Here is a 26,414-nt window from a genome sequence, read left to right on the forward strand (position 1 = left end):
CCAGAAATGTTGGATGTTTACGAGAAATAAAGTCGCAATTGTGAGAAAAAAAAGTCAGAATTAGGCAAACTTTTTGTTTATGTGGAAATAGGCTTCCATAGATTCAGGCCAAAGAAAACGACAAAAATTTCCAAAGTTTGGGATCATTTCAAACCAAAACATAAAGAAAACACTGTACGTGCGATTACTTTTTTTTTTTTAGAGTATAATCTGAAATGTATTTTTATTTATGTTTTTTATTTACATATTTGTATTTGCATTTTGATGTAAAATGGCAATGAAATGCACTTAATGAGTTTAGTTTTCTCAGATATTCTTGTATGCAAAATAAAATGTAAAATTTTCTAAAAAGGAAACAAATTACTTGTTCATGTCTTATTCTGTCTTGTATAATTAGTATTGCTATTTAATAAACAAAAAGTACTTCTTATCCGATTACTCGATTAATCAATTGACTAATAGCTAGAATACCCGATTACTAAAATATTCGATAGCTACAGCTCTAATGCAGATACAACCATTTGAGTAATTTAGGTAAATTAAATCAGCACTTATATTTGTGCATGAACCTCTACCCTAATGCTGTTTTAGGTGAAATGTTACTAAAAAATTCAGTTATCTACACTAAGTGCTTTATGTTGATCACAGTCATGCAGCCATTTCCCGGACTATTAGGCATGAATCAAAAAATACACCCATGCCAGGGGACCAACACACTCATACATTCATATGCAGGGGAAATTTAGTGTAGCCAATCCACCTACAAGCCTGTTAATGGGAATTGGGAGGAAACTTGGAAGAAACCCAAAAAAATCTATAAACAACAGTAACACAGACATTAACCCAAGATCAGGATCAAACTGGGGACCTAGGAGGTTTCTGCAGCACACCTGGGGTACGTGTTGTTTTCTATTAATTTCACCCCAGGGAATGTTCAACCCATGATTGCCTAAATAATGCAGTAAATTGAGGGAGAGTTTTTGAGTATGGCTATGAGTCTTGTTAAACTATGTGTGAGAAACTCTGAGAGTTCTAAAGTCCATAAATGTTATTAATGTATACATTTGTGTGTATGGATTCAGAAAAAAGCAGATAATTGGTTATATAATCTGTCTTTTATGCACCTGTGAACAGCCTTGGATGTTCAAACCCTGCTATTGAACAGAAAAGATTCTCATATATTTCATTTCCTGTCTAAACAAGCTCAGCCTACTCTCAAATTTTTACAAAATTACGAAAATAACACCAAGAGCTCACTGTGTTAGTCTCAAAAATGAGTGGATACAGAAGTAAAGATCTAAGGTAGTCACGTTTTGTGTTATGAAACAAAGGTCAACAGTTTAATTGAAAGTGCAAATTACGTTCACATGCAGCCTTGCCACCAGTGATTTGAGGCCCAGGTTGAGTGAATGTGAACAGAGGGATGTGTTTCCAGTGGGGGATGGAATTAGAAAGAGCAGATAATAGCTTTTGGTTTGCACTGTTCCTAAGTATTTTTAGACTCACATATGCAGTCCAGGAACGGAATTCGTTTGGTAGATTTTAATGTTCCCTAATAGGGATGAGTCCTGAACACTATGTACTGGTACGATGGAGGGTATTCCAGGTCAGAGATCATTGGGGAAATTAAAGTACCATAAAATAAACAAAAGCACTTTCAGACCTGTTGACCGTTCTCTTCTTTCAAAATTTATTAAACATTTTAATTTTATACAAAACAAGTCAAATGTCGACTTGATGAGCAATTTGATGAAATCAACACTTAATTAAGTAAGGGATGACATAATGGCGTTGCTGCCTCACATCTCCACACTCTACGGTTCAATCTTGAGATAGACTATTGTCTGTGTGGAGTTTCACAGGTTCTCCTTGTGTTTTATAAGGATTTCTTCTGGGTTCTCTGTTTTTCTGGACTGGCTACAGAAAACTGGCCCTATGTGTGAATAAGTGTGTAAATGCCCACAATGCTCTGTGGTGGACTGGCATCCCAACAAAGGTAAATTCATCCATTTTGTAAAAGTGATAGCCTCCAGATCACTTAGACCCTGATCAGACAGAATAAAATGGTTACTAGAGATACAATGAATGAATGAACTGTTAATTTAATTCCTGCTGTTAAATCAGTGGATAAGTGAAGCGCAGCTCTGCTCCCGATATTTTTTATTTAGAGTAGTAAAAATCAATCCACCAATGTCAGCAAGATATTATATTAATTGTACCCTTTTGTATTGTTGTATAATTTGCTAATTTTTCTGGACATTTAAAAAGACTGGGTTTTAACCCACTCCCCAATACTGGAAAAACAAGAAGGTCTATAAAAATATATGTATGTATATTTATATTTATGTATATGTATCAATATATATAAACTGCATTTGAATAAATATCCAATTTGTCTGACCATACTACAACACTTTTACTACTAACAGAAAGCGAACAGAAATGGCCTTTAACTTAGCCTTGCAAAGCTATAAATTTAACACAAGCAGTTTAATGTAAGCCAGTTTGTCATTTCGACTAACAAGGTCTCATACAACATGCAAAACCCGCACATTACATTCAGCAACCCTGCAGCTGACACATTTTACAGCAGCATCTTAAACGCACTGAGCCCACGACAGCCCAGGCCTTGCGATTGGTATGCAACACCAAGCCTTTAACAAGCATTAGAGCAAGGCTTGCGTTTAGTCATAAAGTAAGACAGGAGAACAGGAGACACCTGCACACAATCTATCAGCAGCGTTTTAGTGCTTTTGCATTAACCAATCCCCCAAAAAAAGGATAGGAAACCAACAAAGAGCTGCTGCAGAAGTAGTAAATATATTAAAGAACTGTTGGACAGATTAAAAGCCATGTCACCTTGCATAACCCATTCAATTAAAACCTTCATGTTGTGTTGAAAATCACCTATGCGAGGTCTATTTTTAGTTTGTCTGGATGTAAGCACATACAAAAAAGGAAAAAGCACGTTTTTTAAGTTTATATAAATGCTGTATGCTCACTGAGATAAATGCAGGATTGTATAGCATAGAATTCTTACTCATAGATGATGATTTTTATTTTATTTTTTATTTTTTTTTATTTTTACTGACTGGTTCTTACTCTACTTATAAAATTAATATTACTTTGCAGACCCTTCGGACAATAAGTGTCACATTTGGCATCCTAAAGCGTTCTTTGGTTTGCTTCTACAGAGTTCTTCCAGTTTCTTCGTAGGAACCAACATCAGTGAAAGTTTTACTTGACACACATGGATACCTGTTGGACCTCTATATTACAAAACAAAGATAAGCACTTGGAAATATATTTCATTTTCTCTCCCGTTTTCACACATTCTATGGGGCAAAGGCTACATTTATGAAAACTAAAGAAAGAAAATAACAAACTCACCAGTGCTGCATCTAGTGTTTCACCAGGACAACAGCATATCTTGTCCTGTGGAAAATAAATAAATAATAGATTCATTTATTAAAGGTTATACATTTTTTAATCTTAAAAACATAATCTAAATAAAGCAAGAAAAAAATTCAAATAAACCAAAAAACAATTTCAAACTAAAAAAAGGTGAAGATTTCATTTTTATAATCAATAAGCTTTAAATGAAATTATATTTGGATTGCTTTTCATCCAAGAACAATAGGCAGAAAATGACTGTATCGAGAGTCATTTACATAAACATCTGTCTGTGACAACGACACCAAGAAACACTGAGAGCCACCCTGTTTTCATCTATCACATAAAAAAATACCCTTACAGTGTTTATCAAGGCCTTGTCTAAAGCATTCTGTTCCCATTTTATTTTGGTAAACAGATAAATGTGTTAGGACTTGCAGCCACTTCACAAAGATCTAAGATGCAAATAGAAACCTGAATGTTGTAGAACTGGTAAAGCTGTGCTCAGTAACCTAGAAAACAGAGTGCAGTTATCACTTTTGTCACTGTTTGCATGACTGTGTAGACGCTCGTTTTCGCACTTTTCATAATATCTGCTTCACCTTCATTATTTTGTTAATAATACGTTTGCTTATATATAGCAGGGGTCCCCAAACTTTGTTCTATGAGGGTCACATCATTTTTCTTTTCTTTATTAGGGGGCCGGGTCCGTCTTTAACAGACAATGACATGGGCTGGACTTCAACTACCAGTATTATTGTGGAGATTTTATGATTTTAAATGTATTCATTATGCCTCCTAATGCTAGATTAGTTTATTATTTTCTTATGCACCAAAAGAGCATTATTACTTTCATAAAGACATTTTTCAAATTCATTGCTATTGAAATCAAAACATTTACTTATGCATATGCATAAAGTTAATGGGTGAATCTAACAAATAATTAGGCTATGTTAATAACTAGAGGTCAACCGATACCCGGTAGCTGAGCTGAATCACACTGGCTAATAACCGATTAAGCAACCGGAAGTTTTTAATATGGATACTTGATCAAAACAAACATAACACTCCATGTAAAATAGTACAGAAGTTTAAAAAAAAAAACATTTACAAAAAAAGTACTAAATCATGAAAATATGCTAAAGAGAAAAAATATGAATATATTAATTCATTAATATATTTATATAATGAATACATTATAAATAATAAATATAATATAGCGCTCTCTGTGCAGCGCACAGTCTCTTGTGTAAAACCAAACAGCACAAGCCAATTTTTATTATCAAATACAGATGTGATATAAAACATAGATTTAAAATGAAATTTTAAAAATATGTCTCGGGCATTGTTCAGATGGGGTTACTTATGTGGGGGCGAGCAGTATTTGGCCCGCAAGCTGTAATTTAGGGACCCCTGAAATAAGGTGTCCATAAACCATAGGTCAACTTGCTGAGCAAAGACCTCAGGCTGTAAGATCACCTAAGATCATTCTAATCTGACAATAGAAACAAGAGTATGTGTCACATTTTTTTACACATCTTTTATGCAGATTAATGACATCATCTTCAGTTCGGAAATATGAGAGTATATTTATCCAATAGAACGCAAAGGCTGTGCTGTCAATACTGCAATCCATGTTTCAATGACAGTCAGACATGCATTCTTTACTCTAATGAGACACTTTTCCTATTAGTGTCACTGTCTTTACTTAATAATTTACAATAATAACTGAAAGGGTTGACCACGAATCACTAAACAATAGGACGAGTGTTATCACTCATCTGATCACAAAAAAAAAAGAGATCAAGTTCCCTGGAAAAAATGTGCCACCTGTTATTTTTTCACTAATTCATAATTGCAAAGAGAATTCTAAAATATATGTTATGAATAACATCAATCTTACTATACAGTAAATATACCAGTCCAGGTGCAACCTAAAGAGTTTGATACTAGTCCCTATGATTCATGTTGGCCATCTGATCTAATAAAAAAGGCTTCAAAACCAGTGAATGCAATGCACTTGTATTTTCAACTGAGTTTGTAATTCTTATGAAACGATACCATGACTATAGGACACACAGAAATGCACGATAATTTGGCACAACACACAGTTGAATCCACTGTAACTTTTAAACTGAATTCTTGTATGTTTAAAACCTGAAGTGACAAGTGAACACTGCATACAGTAGGTCTAATTATTATTGTGAAAACATGCACTAATGTTACAGTATGTTGCACTAATAAACAAACAAACAAACATTGTGTAACATTTCCTTTATTATGTTACATTTACTTCTATTATGCAGCTCTATAAGACATAAATGGCGTAGATATATACTGTATAAAGATGAATTACTTTAATAAATATTCAGACAACTAATGCATTTATTTTGCTTCCTGGTTTTCGTGTGTAGTTTATCTTTAATAGGTTGTTATCAACTTCGAACTGGTTAAACCAAAACACAAGCAGAACAAATAATAGTGGGGAAGCACATTATTATGGAGGATAAGTGTGACATTGGCAGGATGAGGCTGAGTCTGTAATGTATGTGCCCGGCTTTGCTTTCGGGTGCTCCTGTAAGTGCTAGCTGACAGCCAGAAAGCTAGGCGAGAAGCTAGCAGCAAACACCATCCACAGCATTTATTTGAATGCAATAACCGATGCAAATTAGACCTAAATAGCACGTGAGCACGCGCGCGTTGTGTTGTGTCGCGTTGTGCAACGGGATCAAAACGAGGCGCTGCAGCTGCGCCCTGCACTATTTCCCCCTTCTCCTGCCCTCATCCCTACAAATCCAGTGCCAAACGACTCCAGCTAGTACCCTTGGCTACTGGAAGCCACTTCAAACATACAAACAAAGAAACACACGTCTGATGAAGACAGTGTGTTTCTAATTATCCAGGGCTCTCCTTTCCGCCGTCGTCTCCTAAACGCACGCACGCATGCACACACACACACACCACCGATTTTCCCTTCACTCGATCTCGGACCTCCCGAGTCAACCAGCAACATCTAGGACACACCACCAAAAAATGAAGAGGAAAAAAATCTGCTCAGGCACCAGCACATAAATGACACACACACACACACACACACACACACACACACACACATCACTGTTTCTTACGTGAACTGCTGATTTCAGGAGCTGCTGTAAATCCGGAGCTGGTCAGATCCCCGGGCCGGATTTTGTCCAGCTGCTGTACTGTCTGTGTGTCCCTGCCTCCTGATAATGCTGCCCACTCCTGCGTTACCTCTCGCCCTCCAGTGGAGAGCCGCTACAGAAACCCCCCCCTCTCTCTCACACACACTCTCACTCTGTCTGTCTCTCTCTCTCTCTCTCTCTCTCTCTCTCTCTCTCTCCTTCTCTGCTGAATGAATGAAAGGTTAGCAGGGGGAGTGAGTCATGCACAAATGCCCTTCCTCCAGCAACTACAGCAATTAAAGAGGAGGAGGATGAGGAGGAAGAGGAGAAGGAGGAGGGAAAAAAAATCAACAGTATGCTGAAGTATATATCCTCTATGCCCTCCAATGCAGCTATTCCAGCAACTCAAAAACACAAGTAAAAAGCAAGGATTCACCGAAACCTATCAAACAGACGAACTTAAAGATTGAATGCTGTCGACTAATCAGCTGCAAGCCTGCTTTTTCCAAGAACTCAGTTAAAGCCATGTGACAGAAACTGGGTTATGTCACATTTATGTCATGTTACTGCAACGGCTCTTTCTGAGCTTGAACATCGCCTTCTCCCCTTATAGACCAAATCCAGACCCTCTACTTTTTACAATGGCTGGCCAGGGATACCCGCTTTGTCAATTTAAAGTGGGGTAGAATACACTTATGGTTCACTTTATTAGGAAATTATATTTATTATACATTATATTCAGAATATTTATGCAGTTACCTAATCATTAGATCATGTAACAGCAGTACAATGCGTAAGTCCATTCTGTGTAAACTGTGGCATGTGAAATTCCCAGGAGATTTTCTAAAATACTCAAACCAGCCCATCTGGCACCAACTTTCATGCCTAAGTTGTGGAGATCACATTTTCTTCTTGCACGGATGTTTGATGTGATTTGATTAACTGAAGCTCTTGAACTGTTTCTGCATACATTTTTGCATTCCTAATTTAACAACTGCATGGAGGCACAGGTGTACCTTATAAACACTGTATTAATCTTCATCTAAAATCATATACTGTAGCTACAGTCATCTATACATGTATATGGGCTAACATAAAATGCATGCATACAATATAAGTACCATTAGAAAGGTAGCTATACATGCTTGTTCAATTTACAAACTGCACTGCTGCAGTTACTGTAACTGCTACTGTTACAAAACAACAACAACAATAATAATAATAATAATAATAATCAAATGCAGGCAGGGGTGGCACTGTTTATCTCTGAAATACTCTTCCTGGGCTTATGGAATACTGTATAAGTAATAAATGGGAAGTGCTAGCTCAGTTCTTTGGCATAGGGTTACTGAGAGGTAAGTCAGGGTTTAAACCCCCAGCATAGCCAAGCTGCCACTCTTGGTCTCTTGAGCATGGCCCTTAACTCTTTGTGCTCCATGGATGTTGTATCATGGCTGACCCTACCTTCCTGATATCACTGAAGTATGAGAAAATTATTTTTTACTGTGCTGTAATGTATATGTGACATTAAAAAACTTTTCACCAAGTGATGGATCTTTGTAAGCTTTTATTAAATCTTCAGTTAGCTGCTAGATTTCCCCCAGTACGTGAATAACCAAAATTAATTTATAAGTCACATAAAGGTATTATTTCCTGGAGATGAGTTAAAGAAATCTAGGGTTAGATTAGGGTTAGGGTTAGGGTTAAAAAACAATGGGGATAAAAGTAGCATTTTGTTAATTTTGAGCAGTACTTGTATTACAATTTTCTCTTTTTCCTTTCCATTCATAAGTAGCTCAAGATTAAGGTAAAGTAGTTACTAAATTATATGCTTTTATTTAACAACCTAGTCCAATAAGTTGAAGAAAATATTGTACAACAAACATAATATAACAAGAAGATTTATGCTTTGATTGTTAGAATGCATGTCATTTAACTTGATGCTACATGTAATAATGTTACATTATTATTTTTTTTCTCTCTTCTTTTTTCATGTTCTCTAGAGTGAGAGACTGCAGCCAACACAGCAGATGTGATTACAACAGTGTGGGTGTAAAAGTGGCAGTGTAATTAGCTGTAGGCAAACTGTCAAATCTACCAAATAAAAACAAACACATTTTTAACATATGTATTTATGTATATATATATTTCCACTGCTCAATACAGTAATCATCATTGCAGTGAAATCTTTAGCCTAGTTAAGAAGTGATTCCAAATATGGACCTGTTGGGACCTCCACTGCCTAAAATATGCTTTCTAATTAATGGCCCTTCAAAACCTTGTTGAGAGTTTAGTCGGCTACTACCCGGATGTCTATTGCCTGTAAAAATGGAAAAAGAGACCAGCTGTATATTGTCTTTGCAAATATTAACATAACACTATCTCACCATCACCTTACGAAGATAGGATTCATTAGAGCAGTTATCTAACACCTCCTGTCTCTGCTAAACTAATGCAAGCAAAATATTCCCAGGAAAGAGAAGGAGGCATGGCCACGGCTTGTGTAACTTCCAGGGTGATAGATATTAAAAGAATATCTTCTCTGAGTACAGCTCAGAGTTAATTAGCCCACTTCCTGATTGCTGGAATGCATGAAGCCTTGGACATTGTCTGCTTCTCCTCAGTTTAAAGCCTTATCTAATGACAGAAAGTTGCCAAAAAAAAGAAGATACACACCTGTGCATACACATAACCCTCAACAAAGATTACACACAACACAAAACCTGTAGTATTCAGTGCTCCAGTTTATTTTCTTCATTTAGACCCAACGCCAAAATGCCTTAAGGCTCAACACCATACAGTATCACAGTGACTACACAGTTTATCTTCACATTCCAAGAAATCATGAAAGACCATCTGACGGAAACTAGGGTAATCATGCTATTTTCTGTCCAAGCTTGATTATCCTTGCATTGCAGAAAAAAAAAACAAATACAAGGAAAACTATTGCAACATAAAAAAAAACAGTACTGTATGTAAGCAACAGAGAATTCACCTCTAGTGGATAGACGCATGCGGTTTGAGCTTTGATACATATCAGAGCAAAAGGCCAAAGCCGAACAGTGATCACAGCCGGCTTTCGCTTTGAATTATTCTCTTTCATGTGTGCTGTGTCTCTATGTCTCCCTACATCCCTTCTTTTTCTAGCTATCATTTTTCAGGTCTTTGCTTTCACCGTACATCCACAGCCTCTTAAATCACTAATGTCAGGTGCTTGGATTAACAGTTCAGGATGTGATTATAATTACACATTACATAAATTCTGTATGACAGCCAATTATAACTTCCTAATGACTGGATGAAAGTTTCTGGTCTCATATATATATATATATATATATATATATATATATATATATATATATATATATATATATATAGACAGTATATCACAAATGTCAGTACATCCCTCACATTTCAGCAACCATTTTAGTATATTTTCTTAAGGACAATGCTACAGAAATTAAACCTGGATATATTTTAGAGCAGTCAATGTGAGGCTTGTATATCAGTACAGATTTACAGTCCTGTAAAAAATAATTTAACATACAGACATTCATGTCAAAATAGCTTGCAACAAAAGTGAGTACACTCTAAGTGATAATAGCTCTATGTAGTTTAACCATGCAAAGCCACATGTCCTATTCATCATGTTCATATTTTTGTCTGCTTGATGGGACCATACAAATTTGTGTATCTTGTATTAGAGCAGTTAAAATTTGGTGCTTTGAGTACATGCTTTGATGCCTAGGCAATAAGAAGATCGGTAGCACCCTGAAACTGAGTTACTGTACAGTGGCCAGGGTCATATAGAGGTTTTCCAAGATCAGGCCTCGCAAGGGTCCATCAAAGAACATGAGTCTTTGTGATGTGCGTCAGGTGCAGAAGCTGCTCAAAAAAAACCAGATGCTTCAGTGCTGACAGCATTGCTGTAGAGGTTGCAGAAGCAGAAGGTCTGCTTGTCATTGCTCAGACCATATGGCGCACACTGCAACATGTCGGTTTGCATGGCTGTGGTCCCAGACAAAAAGCCTCTTCTGAAGCTGGTTCACAAGAAAGCCCAAAAATAGTTTGCTGAAATCAACCTGTCTAAGAGCATGAATTACTGGAACCATGTCAATAGGTCTGATGAGACTAAGATAAACTTGTTTGGCTCAGATTGTGTCCAGCATGGTGGTGGTAGCATCATGGTCTGGGGCTGCATGAGTGCTGCTAGTACTGGGTAGCTGTGGTTCATTGAGGGAAACATGGAACATGTACTGTGACATTCTGCACACATCAACCACACATGATGCCCTTCCTTCAGAACTGTCATTATCAAACACAATAACGACCCCAAACACATTGCCAAGATGACAACTGAGAAAGCTGAAGGTGATGGGTGACCAAGTGTGTCTCCAGATCTGAACCCTTTTGTGGGGCATCCTCAAGCGGCAGGTGGAAAAGCTCCATTATGGAGGAGTGGAAGATAATCCCAGCAACAAACTGTGCAGCTCTGGTGAATTCGATGCCCAGTGGGATTAAGGCAAAGCTGGATAACAGTGGTGCTCACACAAAATATTTATACTTTGGACACAGTTTTGACATGTTCACTTAGGGTGTACTTACTCATAATTTCTGAGTTATTGCTGACAGTAAATCTGTACTGCTATACAAGCTGCACATTGACTACTCTAAAATATATTTGAGTTTAATTTCTATAGTATTGTCTGTTGAGAAGATATACTAAAATAATTGCTGAAATGTGAGAGGTGCACTCACTTTTGTGAGATACGGTATATAAAATTAGACAAAATAGGTCATGCAGTCAAAATAACCCATTCCTCATAAGAAAAGTAGACAACACTTGAGATTAAAAGCAATGATCCATAGAGGATATTTACAGGCCACACATAGACAATTAACTTTTCTCACCTTAACGTTGACAAGGCAATCTGAAATATGACTGTATGATTTATTGGTAAGAGAATGTCCCATTTCAGCTTCACTAACATATCAAGGTCAGCTGCAACAGCGCCAGCACTTTCTTAATAAAAACCTGGTGTATATGTCTGATTGCCAAACAAAGGGATTAGTTCTGGCTCACCTCATTTACAGATTTATGGCTGATAGGACAGAGCAGCTAAACTGAACTCCCTGATCATAGTCCTCCATATATATTCTCACTAATGCAGTGACAAGAAGTCTAAATCAATTTCATACTAGTTTAATTTAAAAAGTTTGACTTTTTAGGAATGTGTAAATTTTCAATTTTCAATGAAAAACAAGTACAAAACTATATATTTACATATTGAACCAACATTTATTTTATTTACAAGCATTTCCCCTCTACTTTTGTCATTTGAACATTTTGTAACATGTATTTTTCTGCTCACATTTTCCAAATGTATACAGTATGTCCAGTACCTTAATGTCTAATACAAGAAATGGGTAGCATAGACAAAACAAAAGTCCACCACATTAAGTATAGAACATTCCTCTGGAATACTGCTAGTCACAAACTTTACTCAGTAGTGTTTATGGTACTACAAAGTGCACATAATCTATTTAGCAGTTGATATACAGACACACAACAACACAGTCCTTATAAAGACATTACACGATGCATTTCACTCATTCAACTAGGTCAACATATATAGAAAAGCACAGGACTCACATCATGGCAATAATCTCTCAAAAGTAATTTATAATATTAATAAAAAATAAAATCATTATTGTACACTCGTTAAGTAATTTCAAGTATATTAAATGTTTCAAACTTTATAAAATGTGTTTTGTCACAACAGGCTATTACTCTATATTAGGAAGACAAAAGACTTCCTGGGGGATAGTATAACAATTATTAATCATACAGATTAATAACTACAGAGCATCTGAAATGTTGTTTTGGGAATCCAACTAATGATACACATGTTGATTTATTTTTGTGTGTATTCTTGTGTACCTCTCAAGAAACTGAATATGTATTTTTTTATAAATGAACTAAGATAAAGTGATTATATATATTTTGCCTAATAATCCTGAAAGATTCAATTTAAATTGCAAATGAAAGGACAATTATAGCATTGACATCAGTACCGACAGTATCTGACATCAGATAGACCTTTCACTTGCAGAGCCTAAACAATATGTGTGACTCAAGTCATATAACAAGATATGAAGATCAATTTTAAGGATAAGGTTAGCTTTAAAAAAAAAAAAAAAAATCAAGCAGTTCAGCCTTGTCAATTAGTCATGATCAACCTTGTCATGATTCAGACTGAATACATGAGTCATGTCAAATTATAATCATAACATTTTTTATTACTAGTAATGCTTTCGGTTTAAATTTACTAATAAATATAAATTATAAATTAGTATTAAATATACTAATATACATGGTCATGCTGAACTTACTCCAAGTTATCTGTATTTGACAGATCGACATGTCATAACAACTGTTATGTGTATATATAAAAGAATTGTGCATTGTATATTGTACAGGAGAAAGTTTAAATGATATCACATATTTCCTTCTTTTTCAAGATTTCCTGAAGATTTTCAGGGGCATGGGCATGCAATTTGCCTCTCAGAGCATGTGTTTTGCAGTGGTAATAACATTATATATAAACAGTGATTATAGACCAGAGTACAGTTTAAGTCATAACAACATTCAATGCAAAGTTACATTTAACAAATATGTTTGTAAGACTTCTAGTCTCACACACAAACACACACACACACACACACACACACACACACACACACACACACACACACACACACACACACACACAGAGGGAATATAGCGGGGTTATCTTTGTTTGGCACAAACATGTTACCACAAAAAGGAAGCATTTCAACCTCTATTTTGTCCATGCTTGTGAAGGTGACCTGGGCTGAGTTTCCAAAAAGCACTGTAAGTAAAGATCATCACAACCTGTTTACTCTACCATTTGCCAGTTTTTTTTGTGCTTTCTGATGACTAACAGAGGATCAACACTATATGCTTATCTGATGCAGACCAGAGAACATCATGTTTAAAGCAAATCTCTTGTAAAAATTATAAACTGAAGCAAAATGATCTTTTACAGTACACTCTATCCAAGCGCAAGGTGCAAACAAATGATCTTCTTATCACTGTGGTCACATTAACATAACTGTCTTTCTGTTCTTTTATAGCTAATAAAATGCAGGAATATTTACATTATGAGTATGCATTTTTTTCAGTCTCTGTGCTACATAAGTAACATTTACAAGTGTACAAAATCATGCAACTGACCAGGATTACAATAACAGGTGTTTGTGGTTCTATTTATAAGTAGAAAAAGAGAAAAGAAAAAAATAACTAATAAAATATTAAACTTCATTTTGGAAAACACATTGGTGACTATTGTTACTAATTTAAAAGAAACAGTAGCAGATATTGTAGTGCTGTAGTGAATATGAAACAAAGCTCTCAAAGCCTCTACAGTTTAAAGCAATTTATATACAGACATACTCTGAAATGATTTTCATAGTTCACTTTGCAAATAATTGCCCAGATTGGGGCTCACTATTAATGAAACTTTCGACATAAGCCCTAATATTTAACTAAACCCAAACAGCAGCGTAATCCAATTTGTCAGTTTACAGTAAACCATTTCATTAAAAAGCCAGAAGTGCTCTTGCTGTTGTTCAAGTAAGTTATCTCAACATTCTGTCCAATGTATAGCGTAGTATTATAAAGCACTATCTGCATAAAGAATAAATGACAAAGAGAACTTTGTTAATAAAGTCAGAAAACTTTACAGACCGGTGCAAAGATAAGAAATAAGAACCAACACCAGAAAACACAGATTTTAGGAATAAAATCTTTGCACATGCTGATGTGAAACCCAGCGTGTAGTTCAGAGAGAAGTGTCAAACACCTTCTCTGCAAAATCCTCTTCTGTTTCCTCCTCCGACTGGCCTGCTTTGCGGTTGAGGTTCTCGGCGGTGGATGACGTGCTAAGGCAGCTCGAGTCCCATTCGTTACTTAGTTTACCTTTAGCACTTTCCTGGACAAACTCTTGGATCTCCAATGGGAGTCGTCTGAACTTGTCCTGGTATTCCTTGTCCAGCTCGTTTTGAAGCTGTGGAAATAACCAGAACACGATTTGAGACTATAGGACGCTATTCATTTCCTGCAGACGATTACACTCACTCTCTGTAACCTAATCCATACAGTGTGAAATACATCTTTAACTCAGATTAACTCACCCTGAGTGGGTTTTTAAGCATCCCCAGAGAGCATGAAGCAAAACGTTAAAAGCTTTATAAATGGTGTCTAACAGCATCGTTGGGCTGATTTAGCAGTTTAATAGTTACACAGCACAAAAGGTGCCTGGGTTCTGTAGGCATCCTCCTGGAGAGCACTGAGAGAGCTGCAGAAATCAAACTGAATTGAATTAATGATGTTGTGTCACTATATCTCTCTATCCTGTGCCAAATTCACTTCTGCAAAATCTTTTTTTTTTCTCCCAGTCATAAACTCCCCTAATGATTAAACATGACGAAATTGTATTCATTCTGACCCAATAATTGTGTTAATGCTTATTCAACTAGTTAACTACCCTGTTCAGTCTTCTGGGAGCATTGTAATTAAAGAACAGCACCAAAAACGAATTGTGTCAGCGGCAGTCACTGTGAAGCACACTCACTGTTCTTTTAGCTTTTTCAGAATGTCGTCAGCATCAGCAAATCTTAAATGATGTTTCAGTTGAAATTTCAGGCGAATGTGGAGCTACTACTGTGCTTATTGCTCTTTAAAACTTCATCAAAGAAAAAAAAAAGGTTTTCTAAGGTTTTCACATGTTCTCATTTTTATGTATGTGTCTGTATAAAAAAGCACTTTCAGTAATCAACTGTGTAATTATGTAGAAATAATGTAGAAATTGTGTAGCTGATAATTATCAATAGTACATTTTATAACTTTATCAATTATGATAAATGCAATTTTCAGGAGACATCATGTCATTCTACATGAAAGAAACCTGGTTTGTCCAATACATTGTGTTTAACTGTAGACATACTAAGTGCAGACCTGTCTGTTTCAAACCACTTAATAACGATTGATGTACATTTTTGCAAGCATCATCCAACAATATTTATTGAAATCATCTAAAAGTGTAGATTGCTGAGGAATTAACTGTAATAACTTCTAACATGAGTTTCTGTGTTCTATTTAAGTGATGCTTTAAACCATTACGCTTTATTTTTACCACAGTATTTCCAAAGATATCATTTAAAATACATTTATCAAGTCACAAACTAGACAGTTGTTAGTAGTTGCAATAATTACAGTTATTATATAGTTAATGTAGCTTAGTTGTTCAATAATTCTTTACCCAATGAACCTAAGAAATTTACATTTTTCACCAACTAAGAGTGAGGAGCTGCAGCTGAGCTTCTCTATGAACACTACTTATGTTAAGAATAAACAGTGCATGATGTAATAGCAAAAATGATCAACAATGGGGTGGTCTTATACAGCCTGAGACAAACCATAATGATAATTTATTAAAAACATTAAGTTCCAAAGTCCATAATTAATATTAAACCACAGCAATTTGCTTACAATTAGGTTTTTTTAATTAAAGGTTAAGATAAAAAATTATCTAGTTACATTTCATGTTGTGGAATCTAAGCCTAGTAATAAACACGTTTAGACAATTTGTTCCTTACAAGTAAAATAAGTGAAGAGACTTTTATCTAAATAATGACATCACTTTTCACAGTCAGTAGGTTTTCCACCACATGTGAATGTTCAAGACAGAGGACTTTCCATTTGTGGACATTTAATTAAAATGCAATAACTATAAGTAGTTAAAAAGCATTGTGTAGACAATAACAAAATATTTTTGTTTCAAATGGATGCGATAAAAAAAGAATAAAACATTTTGGAACAAGATATAACAGGAACAAAGCCTCACTTCAAGGAGGTAACATACCGTTAATGTTAGGCTACATCACAAACCCATCATTGTTGATTATTTGTCTATAACAGCATGGTCTGTTGTGTTTTACCCCCTATATAATGTATTATATACTGTACAAAGCTATAAAATGTTATGCTTTTAGAAATGATTACAATATTGACCACCGAATGTGCATCAATTGGTCTCTCATCCTCAAAGGCCCCTTTATGGCTCAAGCTGCATTGTAGGAAATCATATTTTCACACAGCTGACAATGACAGGAGCATCCAGATGGCTGTAGATAGCTTCCACATAGACATCCCGCACAAAGAGTGACCTACTTAGGTGAGGGACATCTGCTGTCCCCCTGCCGGCCTGGGCACAAGGACTCTCAGATTAAAAATGCCACCTCATTGCTTTTATCCACTCCTTAGTGTGTGTGCATATGTGTGTGCATGCATGAGATGTGCCTGTGTGAAGAAAGGGAACAGAGTGAAACAACTGACTGCCAGGATGCCAACTGTGTTTGACGGTAAGCTGAGTCACCTGCAGGCTTGGCTGTCCATGGCAGACTTTGCGTTTGCATGTACCTGTGTGTGTGTGTGTGTGTGTGTGTGTGTGTGTGTGTGTTTGTGTGTATGTGTGTACATGCCACCTCTTTATCGCCTGGGAAGGTTGTGTGACAGCAGAGGTACTTAAAACTCCAGAGTAAGGTGAAAGGTTCACAACCATGTTGGAAGCGTGCATGGGAAAGAAGTGATCTATGTTATAAATGCCATGGTACAAACTCTTCGTCACAACAACATTTTTATACTTAAATTGCTTATTTTTTTTGCTAATCTACTTCTACTTTGCACACTTCTATACTTAAAAAAATACAATGCACAATATGTCAATACTGGTGAGGTAAGTCGAATCAAGTCAAGAAGCTTTTATTGTCATTTCAACCATACAAAGCTGACGCAGAACACAATGAAAAACATTAAGTTCCAAAGTCCATAATTAATAATAAACCACAGCAATTTGCTTACAATTAGTTTTTTTTTTTTAATTAAAGGTTAAGATAAAAAATTATCTAGTTACATTTCATGTTGTGGAATCTAAGCCTAGTAATAAACACGTTTAGACAATTTGTTCCTTACAAGTAAAATAAGTGAAGAGACTTTTATCTAAATAATGACATCACTTTTCACAGTCAGTAGGTTTTCCACCACATGTGAATGTTCAAGACAGAGGACTTTCCATTTGTGGACATTTAATTAAAATGCAGTAACTATAAGTAGTTAAAAAGCATTGTGTATTCACTTTTTATACTTAAAAAAATACAATGCACAATATGTCAATACTGGTGAGGTAAGTCGAATCAAGTCAAGAAGCTTTTATTGTCATTTCAACCATACAAAGCTGACGCAGAACACAATGAAATGAGACAACATTTCTCCAGAACCCTGTTGCTACATAAAACAACATAGAACTACATCACACAACAGGTAGCAATCAGCTTCAAAACCATCAATAATTCAAACAGAATTACACAAGTGTAAAGTGACCTCACATAAGAGTATAACTGTGTTGGGGATTTATGAGTCACAAGAACCACAAATGCCCTGTTTAAATTTAATGTGAAAATTCTTGATATGAATAATAACTACAATAAAAACATTTCATATAAGCCAGGGTGCTTGAAGGAAAATGTTTTAACAACGATTCAGTTTAAATATGCATTAAGTTGAAAGTTAGCCTATGTATCCATGTAGTCATTAGATAAACACAGAACAGATCGTCCACCTGTTTCATATTTACAGAAAGCTCAAAGTGGGTTTGGACTTTACTTCCCTGAAAAAGTCTTAAGCCAAAGCATTTAGATTTGGACAGGTTTCTATAATTGATATGTTTGCATGCTCTTATTGTATTCCTACAGTGTAATGAACATTTCATGGTCACATGAATGAATAAAAAGTTCTATCCTGAAACAGCAGCTGTTAAATAGCAGCCAATGGGTAAAAAGCCCAGCGCTGAGACAGCAGTCTGCAGGGTGCTGTGTTCTGGACAGGGTGCACCAAATTAACTGGCTCACCTAAAGTGATCTCGAGCGATGAAAGCGTGACACAGTCTAGTTTCCACTCCCTCTTGAGTAGGGGATGTTAAATATGTCTTCCCTCAAAAGACTTGTCATCTGTCAACTAACCAGCCTCAGATCCAATTCTTCATATCGCTTAAAATACTTTGAGAGGAAAATGACCTTCTTCAACATCTGTCCTAATTCTAAGATACCAGTAAGTGAAAAACGGCTACTACACTAAACTGCAGCTGAATTCACTGACTTTTGTCATGGGACTATTCTAGCAAAGACATTAAAACTCTCAAAAATGCGGGTGTGATCTAAAATAACCAGTCCACCTGATGAAAGGTCCTCGTATTCTTTCTAAGAAATCCCTAGCACAGCACCAAATAATAAGAAAAACCCTAACCCTAACCCAAGAAAAAGCTTTTTTTTCCCTTTGATTCACAACAAGTAAATGGACTAATAGATTTGCAAATACCATAAAATGTACCTCAAAACACATTTTATGGTTAAAAATCATTCGTCACTAATAGCATTGCTTATTTTTTTGTTTTTATTATGAATCAGTTATCCTAAAAAAAAATTTGGCAACAACTGAAAGCTGTTTGTATATGGCTGAATTTAAAATCATATTATTGTACTACATCACATACACTACTCTATATGGACAAGTTTGTGGACACTTGACCAAGGTTTGTATGTGTTTTTTGAACATCTCATTCCACATTTAGTCCCAACTGGATATTATAATACCTGTGACTCTGCTAACAAGAAGTTCCACTGGATTTAAGTGTGTGTTTGTGGAGATTTGCACTCATTCAGCTACGAGGGTACTAGTAAAGTCAGGTACTGATATAGGGTAATTAGGCCTGGGGTGCAGTCAGAGTTCCAATTTATCCCATAGATTTTAATAAGGGTTAAGGTCCGAGTTCTAGAGCAGGCCACTTGAGATCTTCCACTGCAACCCTTATCTTAAATGAGCATGCTTTGTGCTGTGCATGTGCAGGTGCATCATGCACTGTGCAAAATTCAGTCAGAAGTCATGTATGGAACATACTAGAAGATTTCAGTAAATGACAGACAAAGATATTGATACACATCTGCTGCCTATGTGGTTAAACACCTTGGCTAAGCGGAGAAAACAGAGAGACCGCATGAACTCTTGACTCATCTTGCATCATAGGGTGCATAAAGTTCTTAGCTTAGGCCAGCTTCAGCTATCAGTAGTAGAATCTAGTATTATATTATATAATTTAGCAATATGCTTCAGAAAACATATAACATTGCTTATATTAGTTTAAATATTATTCCAAGCTTAATGCATATAAACTTTACTCAGCAATATTATAGTATAGTACTCAGCTTTGCAGAGAACTCGTGTATAAAGAGAATTCACAAAACTAAATAATCATGCTTTAGAGTAACGTTGATCATATATAAAGTTTAGCATACAGCATATAATCAAAATGGTAATACATGTTATAAAGGTGAGTGAGCAGATAAGAATGATGGACTAGGTTAGGGATTAGAAAAAAACAGCACTTTTAATAAAATAGTAAAATAAGCAAGCAGGCAAAATGCCTTAATTATACTCAAACAGCACACACACACACACATATATATATATATATATATATATATATATATATATATATATATATATATATATATATATATATATATATATATTCAAAGCACACGAAGAAACTTAAGTGAAAAAATCATATACAAATAAAAACTGAGAATAGGGTAATAGGCACAACACATCGTCAGATAATAAAGTAAAACACGGGAGCTATGAAAAATAGGAAAAGCATTTGGAGAACAGAGCTGGTGTGTTAAAACTAAAGCCCTGATTTATAAAACTAGAAAAGTGTACACAAAACAAAACAAAGGATGATTTGCAGACACAGGAAAAAAACCCAGATGAGATTTTTAGAAAAGGGGGGAATATTGTGGTGGATGATCTGTTGCATTGTTATGTGCAAAAGTGCAAGATTTAAAAAAAAAAAAGGTCATTATCAAGATATTTTTGTACATGTAAATTCTCTCCCGAGAGCTTCATGGGACAGGTCTGAATTGACTGCAATAAAGCTGATTTGCTCCTTCTCATTCGTGACTGGAAGATGTCTTCATTTGGTTTGTTCATGCATTATTTAAAGTTTTGAAACTTATTGGTAATTGATTAGTGAATAGCTAAAACTAATTTGAGTATTTAGCCACTTAATTGTTATGTCTACTTGGACATGGGGTCTGAGTTATGACAGTGCACAGGAGCAGGCCTTAAATAAGGCCTTCAAAGAAAAAGACTGATGGTTTATTTCTTTATTAATTACTGGTAGCCTAAAGATATATAAAAAAATGCTGACAACAGCACTAATTTGTTGCCACAAAAAATAGATGCCTGTAAGAGTCTGGAATGTCTTTGGATGCACTACATGACAATGACTGTGTGCAAAGCAAAATCAATAAAAAAAACATGGTACACCAAGTTTAATTTGGAAAAACCTGAATGGCTTGCACAGAGTCATGACCTCAATCCCACTGTACACCTTTTCATTAACTGAAATACTGACTGCACCCCAGACCTATTCAGTTGACATCAGTTCCTGAACCTATTAAAATTGTGGTTGAATAGGAAAATCCCTACAACCAGACAGCTAAATCTAGTAGAAATCCTTCTACCAAAAAAAATGGAGGTTGTTGTAATAGTAAAGGAGAATTAAGTCTGGATGTTATAAAAGCGCATATTTTGTGTGAACGTCATACTTTTTCTGTCAAATATAGTGTATGAAAATGATTGACAAACATTTCTTATTTTACATCAGACTAGATGATTTTTTTGAATTATCCTCTTCAAAGTTTCAAGGCACTCATTAAGCTCTGTCAACTAAACCTCAAGTGCAACCACATTTACAGCTATTGCTATGCAAATAAGCTGCATGTGCAAGCAATCTGGATTGATTTGATGATATGTATGCAAATTGTGTATTATTCCCTTCTAAATCAACAGCCTTCATGCCTTTATACGTTCTCTCACTTCGTGCTGATCCCAACACAGCAGAGGGAGATGTTCATATAAATCCATGGACTGTATATTGGAATGACCACATGTGAGAACATCCAACATAAGACTAGGTTAAAACTTAAAAGTCTTTGATATGAAAATAAATGGGGGAAAAAAATTCAGTCTAGATCCTTATGTCAATTCCTATCTTTCTTTCAAATAAATATCCACTTGAGTCTTGGCAGAAAATCCTCTCTACAAAAGGAAGGGATTGAGTGCTCGCCTCACAAGCAATGGAATGAAAGCAAATTATTTCCAGAGCTCTCTCTCTCTCTCTCTCTCTCTCTCTCTCTCTGTGGGAATGCCAATCATGGTTGGCACAAGGGTTTGGTTCTGCTGGTATCTATCGAATGACAGCGGTTCCCCCGGTGTGAGGAGGATGGTAGGCCATGTGCATTATTAATGCTAACCAGCTCACATGAAACAAGCCTGGTGAGCACCACTGAGGAAAAGCATGGTCGAGGCAGTACAGAAGACTTTAGCTGCTAGCCAGAAAATCTGTGTGGCCTATGGAAATCATATGAAGTGTGTGCCAGTCTTTATTTTTGTTTTTCTGGATGTACAATGAAATGCAAGGGGTCACAAGCTGTTCTGTGTCCATGTCTGTGCAGTGAGAGTACACTCCATCTGTCTATCTTGCTACTGTCATGCCATAAAAATTCCACACATGATTTCCCTATATTAGGGAGATCTGATTATCTCGATATCCATATAAGCCATATCTGTGTATTAATCCAATGTCTCTTGATGCAGAACAAATATCAAATTCAAGTGTATTTCTTTATCGCTTTTCACAATGGACATTGTTTTAAAGCAGCTTTACAGAACTTAAGAAATTAAAGTGAATTTATCCGTGCTTTAGATGGGATTTAACATGTCCTGACATGTTCTTCTCTTAGGTTAAAACAAACATGGTAAAATCTATTTTGATACTGATCATCCTCCTGAAAAAAATCTAAATCAATAAAAACCTTTAAAGAAATTGTAATGGTTTCTAATTTAAATACCAGTAGCTTTTATTAATTTAAACTATAACCGAATGGTTGTCATTATGTATTTTATATATTATGTATATTGTTTTCAGCCTGGTTATTTTTGTACTGTTTTGTACTTGTAAACACCTATGCCACTCCTGTACAAACTTGTTTTGTTTTTTTTAGGTTATAAAGCACTGAAAGTTCACTGGAATGCAGATCCTTACACTATTTGTTTAATCTGATAAAGAGTGACTAATAGATAACCAGCAAGAAAAATAGCAAGAAAAACAGGGAAAATGAAATAAAGAGTTCTTCATTAGCCTGTATGAATATGGATAAACAGGTAAAATACTGACCATTGAAAAATTAAATAAAACTACAGCTTCACTTAATTTGCATGTTTACAAAAAAACCGTTTTTTTTTTTTTTTTATTATTACTGCTAATGTGCTTTTGGTCTGTGATTTTTAGTTTTTTATTCATATTGAAACACACTCCTTTTCTACTCTGTATATGGATTTGAAGTTCAGCAGTTCTAAACACTGTAATGGGTTACTTATATATGGGTGCATTAATTTTATTTGTTTGGGCTGGAATGATGTGATTTTCTGTATTTGTGTGTTGAGCTCAGTATGTGTACTAGTCTATATCTGTCTGCACTGTATCCTGCTGTGTTTGTGCTCAGCTGATCTATCTTTGTTAGGCTGTATGTCTTCATGGTTATCTATGTGTTATCCTGTGTATTATTCGGTATTCGTCTACTACGACTTAATCTGTGTATAGTTCTATCTGTCCATGTACGGGCTGTCTCTACCCTCTATCTCCAACTTAGGTCATGGTGTGTGGTAACTTGTCCTAGAAGCCAAGCTGCTGAGTGAAGAGGGGTTCGGGGCCAGGATGAGTGTTGCCATGGAGATGGCACAGAGCTGCTGTGTGTGAAGACGCACAACCATTTTGTATCAGGTTTTGTATTTGTGTCTTGCCTCTGATTTACAGAATAGGGCTGAGAGGACCATGGCATTAAAAAAGAAACAAGTCTTGGTGGTGTGACATATCACACTCAGGAGAACTTTAATTGCCCATTAAACAAACCAACAAACCAGAACAGAGAACATACTTTATGTATTTCGTGAGAAAGACATCCCAAGGAAAAATTCAGTCAAATGTATGAAATTTTATTTCATATTTAGAAGTAAATCTGGGGCTAATTTATTAGTCAAATATTCCAATAATGCTCATTTGGGAAGTCATGTTTTGTAAAATAATAGAAAATGACAAGTCAGCGCTCTAGCTCACCAATAAAGAGATGACATCTGCTTAATAATCCCTGGGATCCGATTAATTTGTTTGTAAGTTGAACTGTCTTATTTTAATGAGGATCAAAATGCTCAGCTTGTCGCAACCTGCCCTTGTCACTTTCAAATTTTCAAAGTGGCGCTGAAGGTCGTTGCTCATTAGTTTATGCTGCATGCTGTGCAGCTGGGAGCCCTGGTGGCCATTTTGATTGGAACGTTAGCAGGACACTGTCACCTGTGTGCACACACACCGAGGTGTGACAACATTCATCTGCGGTCCCCATTCCTCCTCTTCGTTTACTCTGTCAGAGCACTGAGCAATACCCGCAACCACATGGTTAAAGGTGTGATAACGGGTGTAGAGATTCAAACGCGAACATATAATTGATCTGTAAGATGCTTTTGAAGAATTTGCAGTGTGCAGTTTCTCTAAAGCCCAATTAAAACCCGCATTTCCAACCTCTTCTACTCCTTCATATATGCTTTCCTTGGTGAGCTCAAGGCAAGCAGAGTCCAGAGACCGTTCTCCAGCATGTCTCCAAAGACCCCGGGATGCTTATAGCTGTCCATTAGTGGCTTCTCTGAGGCATGAAAATGGGTCGGGACTACTTCTATCTCTCTCGCTCTCCCCTTACACACACACACACACACACACACACACACACACACACAGAACGTATATCTCTCTTTAGGATATTAGCTTTGCCCTGATTAATTTTTTACCCCATCTATCTCTGCCTGCTGATGTGGGGTTCAACTACAAATAAATATTTTCCCCCCTATTCGCTAAAGATATACTGCCCCAAGTTTTCAAACTGTACATAGATGAATTGCCATAAAGCAAAACCACTAGATAACAGAATATATGGAAATGGAAATACACGAGCACTTATTGAGGCTCAATGTAGAAGGAATCATCTCTCCCATGCTCACTCTATGAGTAGGAGCAGCAGACAAGACAGGTAATGATAGTCATTATGAAGGTCAAGTTTTACAGCAAATAATTGGACTGAAAACTAATGCATTTCTGCAGACAAAGGCAAAATCTAAGTGTCGGTGACTGTGTATCTGTAAAGTACAGAACCATTTCTATTGTAACATACTGTGTATTGCAAAGACTGAGAGAGTGCAAAGGAATTATCGAATGTAATATAACCGTACATCTCTGTTGATAAATCTTTAGTAGTTTCCAGTCTTTTAATCACTGTGACATAGCAATGAGAAACACACCTGCTATACTTTATTAAACAAATGTAGGATGCTAGATGATTATACTATATTTTGTCTGCTCCCAAATGACTGTTATGAGGTTGCTCTTAAATGTCTACGTAATCTGTTATGTCATTCAGTCATGCAAAACCTGTGGTGACAAGCTTCTGCTGTAAAAACAAAAAAGGAGCTACTTTAAACCTGAGTGAATGTGAATAATATTTTATTAATATTTAATAATATTTCCACATTTAATCAGAAGATGGGGAATCACAGTTGCATGTAAAATCAGAGGATACTAGTCTAAAAGCCTGCTCTTGTGCAGTATTTCAGTTGCTAAAACACTGCTGGAAGGTGTTGATGCCTTGTGGAAAGGAGGAAGAGAAGCTTTAGCACCAACGCTGTATTGTGGTGCCCTCTTGAGCTTGCTGACATTATTACTGGCCCTCATCTTTTCCTTTAGAATGCAGTGTAAAAGCACTAGATGCTGAAATACTGCAGCTTAAGATGAGCCAAAGAAAACCTAATTGGCAATGAACAGCCCTATTTTAATGACATTTCAAGCAAATAATGATGGTATTAGCGCATGTAAACTTTGCCAGACATATTAGTATTTTCATGAACTCCTGAACATGTGGTAACCATTGTGAAGTTGCAGAAAATGTGTGGTTGGACATGTAGCTGCAATGTGCAATCAACAACTTCTCTTAAAAACTGTGCCATCAACTTAGTGACTGACATTTGTTCAATGTCATAATGAATCCAGATTTTTTTTTTTTTTTATGGTTGCTGTCCCAACACAACAAATACATTCTGTCCTCTTGTGTGCACTAGTTGTTCAGTCATAAGTCACAGTGTTTATATATTCAGTGTTCAGATATTTTTTGTCCTTATTATGATAGATTTGGCAAGCCTAATATGAATTCATTTTGCTAGACATTTTGTTCAGTCTGTTAATTGCATGTTCTGTACAAAATGACACATCATCTGCGTCACATAACCGAGCCATAATCGAGTAAAATAGCCTATTTATACTTTAGGCAGAGATTACGCGGAAGCTCAATTTTAGACCAGAGTGGACTGGAAAATGCAACTGTGGTCACAGATGTCAAATGCCAAAAGCTCTTACTGTGATGCTCCACCTAGGTTAACACAAGGTACTTTTTTATTTGTGTCCACAAAAATAACAAGAGGATGAAAAGAAGGAAGAAATAATAAATTATTAAAATTTATATGAAGCCAATATTCATTAGCTATAATTTTACAAATATAGACTATGTAAATCTTATAAGTAATTATTTAATTTATGGCTAAAAATAATTCCTTGATAACTTATAATGCTATTGTAA

General features: G+C 35.9%; 2 protein-coding genes across 14 annotated transcripts in view; both read right to left on the reverse strand.

Moving 5' to 3' along the window:
* Nucleotides 1–6,764, reverse strand: part of LOC124376730 (1-phosphatidylinositol 4,5-bisphosphate phosphodiesterase beta-4-like) — a 68,312-nt gene extending 61,548 nt beyond the window's left edge. For 2 of the 4 annotated variants that reach the window (XM_046835954.1, XM_046835950.1), the window contains exons 1-2: nt 6,522–6,763; nt 3,391–3,435 (exon numbers count right to left, since the gene is read on the reverse strand). The gene's annotated coding sequence lies outside the window, so the exon portion shown is untranslated. Of the gene's footprint in view, nt 1–3,390; nt 3,436–6,521 lie in introns of all 4 variants that reach the window. The other 2 variants (XM_046835951.1, XM_046835952.1) reach the window with 2 other exon arrangements.
* Nucleotides 6,765–11,611: 4,847 nt separating this feature from the next.
* The window catches only part of LOC124376731 (1-phosphatidylinositol 4,5-bisphosphate phosphodiesterase beta-1), a 93,995-nt gene continuing 79,192 nt past the window's right edge, over nt 11,612–26,414 (reverse strand). For 3 of the 10 annotated variants that reach the window (XM_046835956.1, XM_046835955.1, XM_046835966.1), the window contains exon 33: nt 11,614–14,629. In XM_046835956.1, the coding sequence (XP_046691912.1) occupies nt 14,405–14,629 (225 nt within the window). In that variant the 3' untranslated portion in view covers nt 11,614–14,404. The other 7 variants (XM_046835964.1, XM_046835961.1, XM_046835957.1 and 4 more) reach the window with 6 other exon arrangements.

This window comes from Silurus meridionalis, chromosome 23 (assembly GCF_014805685.1).
Source record: "Silurus meridionalis isolate SWU-2019-XX chromosome 23, ASM1480568v1, whole genome shotgun sequence".
NCBI lineage: Eukaryota > Metazoa > Chordata > Actinopteri > Siluriformes > Siluridae > Silurus > Silurus meridionalis.